The 13,718-nt window shown below is 39.8% G+C and overlaps 1 protein-coding gene across 10 annotated transcripts in view; it reads left to right on the top strand.

The window, feature by feature from the left end:
* ERC1 (ELKS/RAB6-interacting/CAST family member 1) overlaps positions 1-13,718 on the top strand; it is a 490,329-nt gene that overhangs the window by 89,951 nt on the left and 386,660 nt on the right. For all 10 annotated transcript variants that reach the window (XM_055281162.2, XM_055281160.2, XM_055281164.2 and 7 more), the window contains exon 3: positions 3,801-4,217. In XM_055281162.2, the coding sequence (XP_055137137.2) occupies positions 3,801-4,217 (417 nt within the window). The remainder of the gene's footprint in view (positions 1-3,800; positions 4,218-13,718) is intronic.

The raw sequence follows: 13,718 nt of genomic DNA, 5'->3' as shown, positions 1-13,718 counted from the left end.
CCTGACTTGAATGAATTAATGACGAATGGTCAAAAAGGGAGGAACAGTCCTACCTAGAAATCAGCTTCCCTGTTGAATTTCACTTCTGGTATTTCCCTTTGGGATATATTCACTCAGGAGTGTCGGGATTTTTTTTGACTTCCAAGGGAAAGAAACTAGGCTTCAGAGAATTAGCGTTTTTATTGAGAGTCTTTTGAACTCCAGCAACTGTTAATCTTTAAAAGATGATGCTGGTAGTGAAATGCATTTTTAAATTTATATTCATGAATTTAAATTCCTGATTTTTTTTTTTTTTTTGGCGAGTTTATTCTTTGAAAGAAATAGCAGTGTTTTTCAAGTGTTTGAAGACTACCAGAATTGAAAGTTCACTACTTGCTAAAAGCATAATACCCAAACCGGAAATAATAAAGGAAAATGTCATTGTCTTTGTATTAAAAAAAAATCTATTAAAAGTCATCATAAACAATGTTAAAAGAAAAATGGCTGAGTTGGAAAAATATTGTAACATACACAGCAGGTGAAAGATTATTTTCCTAATATGAAGAGCTCTTAAAATGGATCAGGAAAAAATGTTCAATAACAAAGTGGGCAAAGAACAAGAAGAGAGGAGTCACAAAAGTAGATATACAAAGATACATATAGAAATGATTTGTAATATGTATCAGAATTGCAATTGTGCATACTTTGTGATCCAGCAATTCCATCTTTGAGAATTCCCAAGAAGAATGTGGATTCATGTGTAAAGATATGTATGTGAAAGTGCCTCTTACAATAGTGAAAAATGAGAACCAACCTAAAATATCCATAAGTGGAATTTTATGACCAACATCTTCTCTCCAACCAATTTTTTTATTATGGTAAAATATATATAACATAAAATTTACCATCTTAACCATTTTGAAGTGTACAGTTTAGTGGCATTCAGTATATCCCATCTATCTCCAGAACTCTCTTCATCCTGATAGACTGAAACTCTATACCCATTAAACAGTAACTCCTCATTCTGTCCCCCTCCTACGTCCTGGCAACCACTGTTCTATTTCCTTCTTTATCAGTTTGACTGCTCTGGATACCTCATGTCAATGGATACATACAGGGTTTGTCTTTTTGTGATTGGCTTATTTCACTTAGCACAATGCCTTGAAGGTTCATCCGTGTTGTAGCATGTGTAAGAATTTCTTTCCTTTTTAAGGCTGAAAATCATTAGCAGGTGATATGGTTTGGCTGTGCCTCCATTCAAATCTCAACTGGAATTGTATCTCTCAGAATTCCCACATGTTGTGGGAGGGCCATAGGAGGAGGTAATTGAATCATGGGGGGCCTGTCTTTCCCATGCTATTCTCGTGATAGTGAATAAGTCTCACGAGATCTGATGGGTTTATCAGGGGCTTCCGCTTTTGCTTCTTCCTGATTTTCTCTTGTTGCCGCCATGTAAGAAGTGCCTTTTGCCTCACGCCGTGATTCTGAGGCTTCCTCAGCCATGTGGAACTGTAAGTCCAGTTAAACCTCTTTTTGTTTCCAGTTTTGGGTATGTCTTTATCAGCAGCGTGAAAACGAACTAATAGAGCAGGCACCTTGTTTCCAAAAAAAAAAAAAAAAAGATTTTTTCAATGGATAATACAGGTATTTATACCCTCATTTAAAGTATGAGGAATCTGAAACCCAGAAAGATGGTGACATGTCTAAATGTCATAACTAGTCAATGTGAGAGCCAGAACTAAAACTCGTGTTTTCTCATCACAGTTTAGTGTTCTTCCCAGTATGGTACACTGCTAGGCCTTGAATACAAGGAATGATCTTTTATTGTTGCTTCTTCATTCCTAAAAAGAAGATTTTTGATGTAACAGCCTTTTGGAATTCATTGTATAATGTGCTGGAATTTACGTAACCATTCAGATTAAAGGTTCATATACCTTCTTTAGGGATACAAGTTAAGGATACGCCCTCTCAAACATTTTTAGTAGTTCATCTGCATTAATACCTTTAATTAGTGACCCATGTTGTTATCGTCCCCTGTATACAAAGCTTTGCATATTCTAATTAAAAAAACTTTGCTATATTATTATCTTTGGGCATTACTAGTTTTGATTTCTGCAGTCTGCTCTGTTTTTGCTACTAGAGGAGGAAAGCTGATTTGGAGTTTTCTTTTTTTTCTTGGTTCTAGTTTTAGTGGGCTGCAAGGATTGCTTTGAATGCCAGCTCTATCACTTACTCTGTGATCTTGGACAAGTGCTTAAACCTCTCTAAGCCTCGCACCCTCATCTATAAAATTAAAGAATAGTACATGTGTTGGGTACCTAAAATAGTCAAATTCACAGAATCAAAGCATGTAATGGTAGTTGCCAGGGGTGGGGGGAAATGGAGAGTTACTCATCAGCAGGAATATAAACTTTTGGTTGAGATGAATAAGCTCTAGAGATTTGATGTACAACATTGTACCTGTAGTCAGCAGTAATGCATTGCACACTGAAAAGTTGTTAGGAAAGTTGGTGTCATGTTAAGGGTTTTTACTACAGTAAGATAAAAAAAGAGTCCATGTGTCATAATGAAGATTAAATAACATAAAAAATGTGTGCCACAATCTGGCATATACAAACTACTTGTTAAATGTTAATATTTATTATTTAATGTTTATAATACTTAAAAGTCATTTTGTATTTCGCTGTCTTTTGGTTTTGTTTGTTTGTTTTGACAAGGAGCCTTGCTCTGTCACCCAGGCTGGAGTGCAAGTGGTGTGATCTTGGCTTACTGCAAACTCCACCTCCCAGTTCAAGCCATTCTCCTGCCTCAGCCTCCTGAGTAGATAGGATTATAGATTCATGCCACCATGCCTGGCTAATTTTTCTATTTTTAGTAGAGACGGGGTTTTACCATGTTGGCCAGGCTGGTCTTGAACTCCTGACCTCGTGATGTGCCTGACTTGGCCTCCCAAAGTGCTAGGATTACAGGCGTGAACCATTGTGCCTGGCCAATTTTTTTATTTTTAGTAGAGATGTGGTTTTATCACGTTGGCCAGGCTGGTCTTGAACTCCTGGTGATCCGCCTACCTCGGCCTCCCAAAGTGCTGGGATTACAGGTGTGAGCCCCCGCGCCTGGCCATCCTTTGTATTTTTTGATGAATTTTTTTTCTTTTTCTTTTTTTTTTTTTAGACAGAGTTTCACTCTTGTTGCCCAGGCTGGAGTGCAATGGGTGCGATCTTGGCTCACTGCAGCCCCCACCTCTCAGGTTCAAGCGACTCTCCTGTCTCAGCCTCCCAAGTAGCTCAGATTACAGGCACATGCCACCACGTCCAGCTAACTTTTGTATTTTAGTAGAGACAGGGTTTCATCATATTGGTCAGACTGGTCTTGAACTCCTGACCTCAGCTGATTCGCCCACCTCGGCCTCCCAAAGTGCTGGAATTACAGGCGTGAGCCACCACGCCCGGCCGTTTTGATGAAATTTTTTGAATGAGTGTATTCATATTCCTGTAGATTTCCCATTTCCCATATTCCCTCAACTTTAGTTTCTGTGTAATATCTTCTATTAATTTTGAACAGTGTCTTTATTATAGTTTATGCAAAGTGAGGAGTGAGTGCCATACTTATTTTGCTTCCTGTTGGGAATAAACTGAAGTTAAATTACTGACATTTTGCATATTATCTCAATCATTTTTTAAGGACCTGTAAAACAGAATAAGGTGAATCCTAATTTGCTAGATGCAGATTCCTTGTAGCTATTTTTGATTCCTGCAGGCTGCTCTGATTTGCTGCTTGAGGAGGAAAGCTGATTTGGGGTTTTCTTTTTGTCTTGGTTCTAGCACATGCAGATGACGATCCAGGCTCTCCAGGATGAATTGCGGATCCAGAGGGACCTGAATCAGCTGTTTCAGCAGGATAGTAGCAGTAGGACTGGCGAACCTTGTGTAGCAGAGCTGACAGAGGAGAACTTTCAGAGGCTTCATGCTGAGCATGAGCGGCAGGCCAAAGAGCTGTTTCTTCTTCGAAAGACATTGGAGGAAATGGAGCTGCGTATTGAGACTCAAAAGCAGACCCTAAATGCTCGGGATGAATCCATTAAGAAGCTTCTGGAAATGCTGCAGAGCAAAGGACTTTCTGCCAAGGCTACTGAGGAAGACCATGAGAGAACAAGACGACTGGCAGAGGCAGAGATGCACGTTCATCACCTAGAAAGCCTTTTGGAGCAGAAGGAAAAAGAGAACAATATGTTGAGAGAGGTATGTGACTACTTTTTTAGTTTTATGATTTATTGATTATCTTTTTTTTCCCTGATTAATCAGCATCTTGGCCCCAAGGAATCTACGTGCTCTGCTGTGCTAGTGGAAGAGAATTTCATCTTTTGTATTTAAGTGCGTCACTGATTTCTATTCTGATTTGCCCTGTTGTATGGGATGACATTGGTATGTATGCTGGCTCAGTGACTTTCTGGGTCTTTTCTCTCCTGCTCCTCTGATTTTGAGAGTTCATTTGTTGCTAAAGGGGTACAAAAATTACTTGATTTTTCACTCATCTCTAGATCTGTTCATAGAGACAACAAACACAACAAAACCAGAATCAGAGTAGCTAACCATTGCTCAATTTAAAAATATTAATAAAAGAGGGTAAGCGGTTATCTCAGCTTATATGTGCTTATAAAAGTCCTTGGCAGCAATAATGGATATTTGCCCTGTGGTTTCCATGGAAACTGTTGCCTTGCTGTAAAAGATACGTGATAAAAATCATTGGCTGCCATGGAGGCATAGCTGGAGAGAGTGATGTAGAGACACAGTGTTACTTATTTTTAGCTGACCTAGGTGACTACTGATAATTTTTTACTTTTCTAAATAATGTATCATTTTAAGAAGGCATAAAGGAAATCATCTTATATTGAATTAAAAAATTAATAGCCATAATAACTTTCTATATATAGTCGGACTTCAGGTAATTTTCACTTTTGGGCAGGGGAAAATAAATCCCCAATCTGTGTTAGTATGAGTCTGAATAATTCCTTTTTAAATGAAATGTGAGGAAGGAGGTTAAAAAAATGGCATATTCCCAAAGCAGCAAAATAATAATTAAAAAAAAATACTTCTAAATTTGTAGGTTGTTCTATAATTTTTCCTTTTGTAAAAAGTCTGAAATCTTTATTTTAAACAGTGAGGGAATTTTTATTTTTGAAGTAGAACATCATTGTTTTTTAAAAACATGATGTTATTTCCCTGGAAATCCATTGTAGTAAAATTAGAAAATAGATTAACAAAAACTTATAACTCAAGGTATTGTTACCTAGTAATAATTATTAACTTATGTATATGCTTCCAGTCATTTTTTTAATTTTAAATTTTTATTATTTTTATTTTTAGAGATAGGGTCTCACTCTGTCACTTAGGCTGGAGTGCAGTGGCATGATCATGGCTCACTGCGGCCTTGAAATCCTGGGCTTAGGCGAGCCTTCTGCCTTAGCCTCCCTAGTAGGTAGGTCTACAGGTGCATGCCACCATGCATTGTTAATTTTTAAATTAAAAAAAATGTTTTGTAGAGACAGAGTCTCCCTATGTTGCCTAGGCTGGTCTTGAACTCCTGGCCTCAAGCAATCTTCCCTCCTTGGCTTCTGAAAGTGCTGAGATTACAGGCAGTATGCCTATGCCTGGCCCATTATTATTATTGTTATTATTATTATTTGAGATAGAGTTTTGCTCTGTCCCAGGCTGGAGGGCAGTGGCGCAATCTTGTCTCACTGCAACCTCTGCCTCCTGGGTTCAAGCTATTCTCCTGCCTCGGCTTCCTGAGTAGCTGGGACAACAGGCATGCACAAGCTAAAATTGGTATTTTTGGTAGAGACAGGGTTTCGCCATGTTGGCTAGGCTGGTCTCGAACTCCTGACCTCAGGTGATCCACCTTCCTCTGCCTCCCAGAGTGCTGGGATTACAGGCGTAAGCTAGTGCACCCAGCCCCATTTTTATCATTTATACATTCCTTCATTATTTCTGTTTCTTTTTTTCTCTTACAAGGATAGAGTACTGTGCATCAGCACTGTTGAGTAAGACTTTCTGGGTGGAGTGCTAATTAAGTTGGGAAGGGGATTTTGTAACAGGGTAAGTGTCCTTTAGGATGTGCCCTTTCAGTGGAGATCTGAAGAGAAGAAGCCAGCTTTGCCAAGTAAAATCATTTCATGAAGAAGCGTTAACAGTTTTAAAGACCTCATAGGAAGGAGTTTTGAGGAAACAGGAGGGAGGCTGGAGGGCAAGAATGTACTGTATAAGGGGAAGACTTAATGAGATGCGAAATTGGAGAGGTAGCCAGAGTCAGATTCATCACATATTTATTGGACACCAACCATGTGCACAGCACTAAGGATATAGCAGCAAACAAATCCATGCTGTCTTTGAGGAAAAAGTACCTGCCTTTATGATCCTTGCAGATGATGCAACAATTTTATTAAAAATGGGAGAGAGAACCATTCCACTGTTGAATCAAGGGAGTGACACAATCTGATTTAGCTTTTAAAATTTACTCTGGTTGTGCTGAGAATAAATGGAGGAAGGAGAGAAGAGTGAACAAGGGAGTATAGTAAGGAATTTAACTGCTGTAATCTAGGTTAGGGGAATGGGGACTTGAAATGATTGCTGGAGATGTACAGAATATCACTAGCATATCAAGAAGCACAAAGAATTATGGGCTGGCAATGCTAGGGTATCCAAAAATTTCATTAGTTATTGAATTATTGTCCATCTTTAAAAAAAACTGGCATTTAATCAGTTCTTTTTTGGAGATGGAGTCTCGCTCTGTTGCCCAGGCTGGAGTGCAATGGTGCAATCTCGGCTGACTGCAACCTCTGCCTCCCAGGTTCAAGCAATTCTCCTGCCTCAGCCTCCCGAGTAGCTGAGATTACAGGTGCGTACCACCAGGCCCGGCTAATTTTTGTATTTTTAGTAGAGACGGGTTTCGCCAGTTGGTCGGGCTGGCCTCGAACTCCTGACCTCGTGATCTGCCCGCCTCGGCCTCTCAAAGTGCTGGGATTACAGGCATGAGCCACTGCGCCCGGCCAATCAATTCTTTTTTTGAGATGGAGTCTCGCTCTGTTGCCCAGGCTGGAGTGCAATGGTGCAATCTCGGCTGACTGCAACCTCTGCCTCCTGGGTTCAAGCGATTCTCCTGCCTCAGCCTCCCGAGTAGGTGGGATTACAGGTGTGTGCCACCAGGCCCGGCTAATTTTTGTATTTTTAGTAGAGACGGGTTTCACCATGTTGGTCAGGCTGGTCTCGAACTCCTGACCTCGTGATCCGCCTGCCTCGGCCTCCCAAAGTGCTGGGATTACAGGCGTGAGCCACCGCACCTGGCCCGCATTTAATCAGTTCTAAAGGTCACAGCTTTCCCTGGTTTAACAATGAAATTGAGTTAAGTGTTAACACTTGGTGTCATGTTAACAGTCTCTATCAGCAAAGCAGCAGTCCTGGTATATTTATTTGCCTGTGTATTCACAAATATAATCATGTCCATTCATTTTGTCATCATTTCAGCTGAGGTATGAGCATTGTGTTGGCATTTCCCATGTTAACTTTGTTGTTCAGTGTTTCTGCATAAATATTCTGTGAATCAGCATTGAAACAAAATTACTGGGTATGGAGAAAGTTATGAAAAGTTTCTGATGATATGTGATTAAACTCTGTTTAAATTAGTTAAAAAAATCTAACTCTTGCAATCAGTATTAAGTAAAAATTCTAGGCTGAGTGCAATGGCTCATGCCTGTAATCCCAGCACTTTTGAGAGGCCAAGGTGGGCGGATCACCTAAGGCCAGGAGTTTGAGACCAGCCTGGGCAATATGGCAAAACCCTGTCTCTACTAAAAATACAAAAATTAGCTGGGTGTGATGGTGCACGCCTGTAATCCCAGCTCTTTGGGAGGCTGACACATGATAATCACTTCAACCCAGGAGGCGGAGGTTGCAGTGAGCCAGGGTTGCACCACTGCACTCCAGCCTGGGCAACAGAGTGACACTCTGCCTCAAAAACAAAGAAAACCCTAAATGATAAAGTTTTGTGTCATGATGTATTTGGAGGCATTTCCACTATTTCTTTTCAGCACGTACAACAGTGGTGTGTCTTAGAATCAGTGGCATCTTAGATTTGATGAAATAAAGTAGCATTAAAATGGCATTTGTAGCTATTAATAGTAACATTTGTAATTAGTTTTACATTTTCTTTATGAACATGATTTTGTAGATAGCAGGTAAATAATTCTCCCCCCCAAAAGCCAAAAGACAAAAAGTAAGATTTCAATTAAGCATTGTATTTTCTGTTTGTACTCAAATCACATTGTTGTGTGACTGCTTATTCTTAGATTTTGTATTATTTTGCTGTAGCTCCTTTCATTTGATTGATAGAAGAGTGGGGACATCTATTGGACAAATGCTGAATTACAGGCAAGACTTGGTTAGTGCTGGGGGCTTGACAGGTGATTCTGTTATACACCAACATTTGAGGCCCCAACTTTGGTTTTCAGTCCGCTAGCAGAGGATACCTAAGTTGGCTGTGGAATTTTTGGGTCTTCAATCCATATGCATACCAAACATTGTCTATAGGCCAACTAAATAATATATTTCAGTATGTGCTCCTACTTATTTAAATGCTGGTAGATGCTATTGTGATTAATAAAATACAACTTTGTTTTAAAACATTATTGCAGCCTGCTAGATTTTTTGTCTCTATTTTAAATCAACAACTGCTATCATGTTAGGTTTGCAAAAATTTTTGAGGTTAAAAGTGCTAATATTTGAATATGTTCTAGGCTAGGGAATTCCGAATCTAGCATATCTGAGGACTGCTTGTCAGTATTATTGGCAGTTAGAAGGTATGAACAGAGGAGATTGGAGAAAAAAAGAAACATATAGATTAGATAGATAGATAGATAGATAGATAGAGAAAAAAATAGAAAACAAATAGGAATTTAAAAGGAATTTTTTTTTTTTTTTTTTTTTTTTTTTTTTTTTTTTTGGAGACAGAGTCTGGCTCTGTCTCCCAGGCTGGAGTCACTGCAACCTCCGCCTCCCGGGTTTAAGCAATTCTCCTGCCTCAGCCTCCTGAGTAGCGGGGACTACAGGTGCCTGCCACCACGCCCGGCTAATTTTTGTATTTTTAGTAGAAATGAGGTTTCACCATGTTGGCCAGGCCGGTCTCAAACTCCTGACCTCAAGTGATCCTCCCGGCTCGGCCTCCCAAAGTGCTGGGACTACAGGCATGAGCCACCATGCCCGGCCAAAAAAGAAAAAGAAATTCTTAGTTTATCTTTTGTAGCAATTTTGGAAAATGAGAACAGTTGCATACCTTATTAAAGTTATTTCTCCTTTTTTTTTCTTTTTTTTTTTTGCGACAGAGTCTTGCTCTATCGCCCAGGCTGGAGTGCGGTGGTGTGATCTTGGCTCACTGCAACCTCCGCCTCCTGGGTTCGAGTTATTCTCCTGCCTCAGCCTCCCAAGTAGCTGGGATTACAGACATGTGCCACCACGCCTGGCTAATTTTGTATTTTTAGTAGAAATGAGGTTTCACTGAGTTGTCCAGGCTGGTCTCAAACTCCTGACCTCAAGTGATCCGCTGGTCTTGGCTTCCCAAATGCTAGGATTACAGACGTGAGCCATTGTGCCTGGCCCTTCCTCTCCTTTTTAAATTACATCATTTGTCCTTCATTTCCATTTTGACAAGGTGACACTGTCTCAGCACAGTGCTATTACCAGAGAAGGTAGTGGGTTCAGGTACAATGGTGCGTGACACTGGGCAAGTTAAGATATGAAAAAGTGGTGACAGTTCTTTCCATTTACCCTCCTTTCTTTTTTATTTCTGTCTCCGCTGTGTTGTGAGTATGATAAATTCAGAACTTGTGTGGAGGACTGAATCTGTGAAGGGACTTCACGAACAATGTGGAGCTTCTACCCTTGAACAAAGGGTGCTGAGGGCTAAGATTTGAAACTTGAAAAGACATTTTCAGACATAAGTTTTACTTTTTCTTTTTTTTTTCTTTTTCTTTTATTTTATTATTATACTTTAGGTTTTGGGTTACATGTGCACAATGTGCAGGTTTGTTACATATGTATCCATGTGCCATGTTGGTTTGCTGCACTCATTAACTCGTCATTTAGCATTAGGTATATCTCCTAATGCTGTCCCTCCCCCCTCCCCCAACCCCACAACAGTCCCCGGAGTGTGATGTTCCCCTTTTTAATCACACATACTTCTTTCTCTCAGGTGTGCAAGTAAAAGTTGACTTACTTTTACAAAGAAACAACTAGGGAAAAGGAGAATTACTGAATTTTGTTTTTCAGGCGTGGTGGCTCATGCCTGTAATCCCAGCACTTTGGGAAGCTGAGGCAGGCAGATCACTTGAGGTCAGGAGTTCAAGATCAGCCTGGCCAACATGCTGAAACGCCATCTCTACTAAAAATACAAAAATTAGCCAGGTGCATGGTGGTGCATGCCTGTGGTCCAAGCTACTTGGGAGGCTGAGGCAGGAGAATTGCTTGAACTACTCAGGAGGCGGAGGTTGCACTGAGCCGAGATGGTGCCACTGCACCAAAAAAAAAAAAAAAAAAATTCGTTTCTAACTTGTTTGTTTTCTAACTGTAAATTAGTCATTATTCTTTAGTTAATTAATGAGAGAAAATGAACATATTTCCTATAGTCTACCACAGTTGAAAGTATATTATAGCAACATTAAACGGACTAAGACAAAAAAAGACAAATAGAGTACAACAAGATTCAGATAACTCTACCTCTGATTTTTTTGAATGAAAATTTTCAGCCCAAAAGGAGTGAAATAAAGTGACCAGATAGCATATTCTACTTCTTACACTTCTTTTAATAGTACTTGTATTTCCAGTCTTCTCTCTTTATTGACAATGCGGGAGGCATAGGCTTGATGTGCTTGGTGGGAAAGGGGAGCTCATCAGCTCACTGACTGGAAGATGTGTTCATAGTGAACTGTAAGGTGCAGGCTTCTGAATGGGAGTTTGTTTTGAGCAATGGGTTTTAAAATGTCTTTGTAGAAAAGCTTTATGCCTATGAAGGGTTTAAAATACACCCCAATTCTTTATTGTATGCAGGGAAGGATTTTTTTTTTTTTTTTTGAGATAGGGTCTGACTTTGTCACCTAGAGTGCAGTGGCATGATCTTGGCTCACTGCAGCCTCCACCTCCCAGGCTCAAGCAGTCCTCCTGCCTCAGCCCCCACAAGTAGCTGGGACTACACATGAGCCCCACCATACCCAGCTAGTTTTATGTATTTTTCATAGAGATGGGGTTTCGCCATGTTGCCCAGGTTGGTCTCGAACTACTGAGCTCAAGTGATCTGCCTGCCTTGGCCTCCCAAAGTGTTTGGATTACAGGCATGAGCCACCGCACCCAGTCAGGACTTTTTATTCAAATGGATTTTTCTGTTTTCTTTATATTTTGCTTGTGTGCTTGCTAGGGCATAAAAATGAAATTACAGTAGTTTCACCTGAAAGTGAATCAGTTTGGAGTTACCGATTTGGAATTAGGTAAAATGCTAAAGAGGAGAAATCAGATGAAATGAGTTGAAAATCTAAGTTGTGTGTTATTTTTTAAAAATGCAGTTTTAATATTTTCAAGTAGATATAGAAATACCAAATAAAAATGTTGTAAAATATAGGTTATAAAATTTTGTTAATAAATGAAGATTGTTTACAGTTAGCAGAGTTCATTTTATTTTTACTCAATTTAAAGTTTGACACTCATTTATTGAACAGATACTATTAAATGCCTACTGTGTGCTCAGTTGATCACCTTGTAGTGTGCAGGACAGATTCAACGTGGACAAACTGTAGGCTGGGAGGAGGCTGATGAGTGTGTCGTTTTAAGGCAGGCGAGAGATTATTATGGCCTAAACTAATTAATGTGTTAGGTGTTGGGATGGAGGAAAACAAATAATTTTAAGAGATTTTAAAAACTCTTTTTTGATACAATATAGAATACATGTAGAAAATAGAGTAAAACAGGTGTATAGTTAAGTAAATTATAAAGTAAGCACCCTCATAACCACTAAATAGGTCTAGAAATAGAACTTTCACAGCTACCCAGAAGCCCTGCAGGAACTCTCCCTTCCCTCTAAAAGTAACCAGTATTCTGGGTTTTGTAGTTATCATGCCTTTGCTTATTATATTTATCACATCTGATCGTTAATATCATAGTATTGTTATATTGTATTATATGTTAAATTAATATCATTCTTAGATATCATCCCTAAGAATTATGGCTTTGTTTTGTCTGTTTTTCGAAAATATGCTTTAAATCTCTTAATTACAGATTTGCCCTTAATTTCTCCTTTTTTTTTCTCATGCAGTTCGAGCATTTCTTGGCTTATTAGCTGGAATGACAATTCCATCATCTTTGTAATATCCATGTTTATTTCAGTGGAATGACTTGTCTCCTGGTTATAGGTTGTATTTTCCTACTTTGTGTGTATAGAATTTGTTGTATGATGGACATTATGGACACTAGGTGATTGAGTATCTGGATTTTGGTATCTTCCTTAATGAAGGGTTGTTTTGTCTAGCAAGAGTTAATTTACTTGGGGATTAACTTGATCCTTTCAAGACTTGCTTTTAAACTGTGTCAGGGTTGGTTTAGAATAGCTTTTTCTCTAGGCCACATCAGCTCTACTCCTAAGGCTTGACCTTTTAGTGTCTCTACGAAATGCCGCTGCTGTTCTCCCCACTATTTGGAACTTGAATTTTTCCCAGCCCTATGGGGTTCAGGTAGTTGCTTAACTCATGGCTCTCTGATAGTTGCTCTTTCTCCACTAGCTCTTGATCTTACCTTGTGGGGCTTGCCCTATACGTGCACAGCTTAGTATCTGGGGGACCCTTGTCAGGTTAGACAGTGCTGCTTTTCTGGTGAGCTTCCTTCTCTGTGTTTTGTTTTAATTTTTATTTTATTTTATTTTTTTTCTGAGACAGAGTCTCACTCTGTTGCCCAGGCTGGAGTGCAGTGTCGCGATCTCGGCTGACTGCAACCTCTGCCCCCCAGGTTCAAGCGATTCTCCTTCCTCAGCCTCCTGAGTAGCCGGGATTGCAGGTGCCCACCACCGTGCTCAGCTACCTTTTGTATTTTTGGAAGAGACAGGGTTTTGCCATGTTTGCCAGGCTGGTCTCAAACTCCTGGCCTCAAGTGATCTGCCCGCCTTGGCTTCCCAGAGTGCTGGGATTACAGGCATGAGCCATGGTGCCCAGACCTCTGGTATTTTGCTCTGCAAATTTTCACAGATTAATGGGAACCTTACTCATTGAACTGTCTTTGGAGCTTTGCAAGACTGCTGTTCTTTGTTTGGGCTTCCCCTCCCTACGCCCCATACTAGACATATCTGGGCCATCACCTTGTTTATTTTCTCTCAAGGATCATAGTCCTGTATTGCTTGTTATCCAGGATCTGAAAACAGTTATTTCATGCATTTTGTTTAATTTTATGATAGTTTACGACAGGAGGGCCCGTCTCACCTTACAGTCAAAGTGAGAAGTATAATGGTAAATTTATTGAAAGATTTAAAGCAGATTAATGCCATGATTTGTGGATATTTTGTCAAGATCACCCTGGTGCTCTCTTGAAAATAGACAAAGGAGGTGGAAGAAAGCTAACTAGAGGCTGTTGCAAACTAGATTGGAAATGGGGTGAAATGGTTAGACTCAAGAAATACTTTTGCACGAGAACAATTAGGACCTGCTGTTGACTTGGTTG

This window comes from Symphalangus syndactylus, chromosome 5 (assembly GCF_028878055.3).
Source record: "Symphalangus syndactylus isolate Jambi chromosome 5, NHGRI_mSymSyn1-v2.1_pri, whole genome shotgun sequence".
Lineage (NCBI taxonomy): Eukaryota > Metazoa > Chordata > Mammalia > Primates > Hylobatidae > Symphalangus > Symphalangus syndactylus.
The sequence above is the reverse complement of the archived record's forward strand: the minus strand, read 5'-3'. Positions and strand labels throughout refer to the sequence as shown.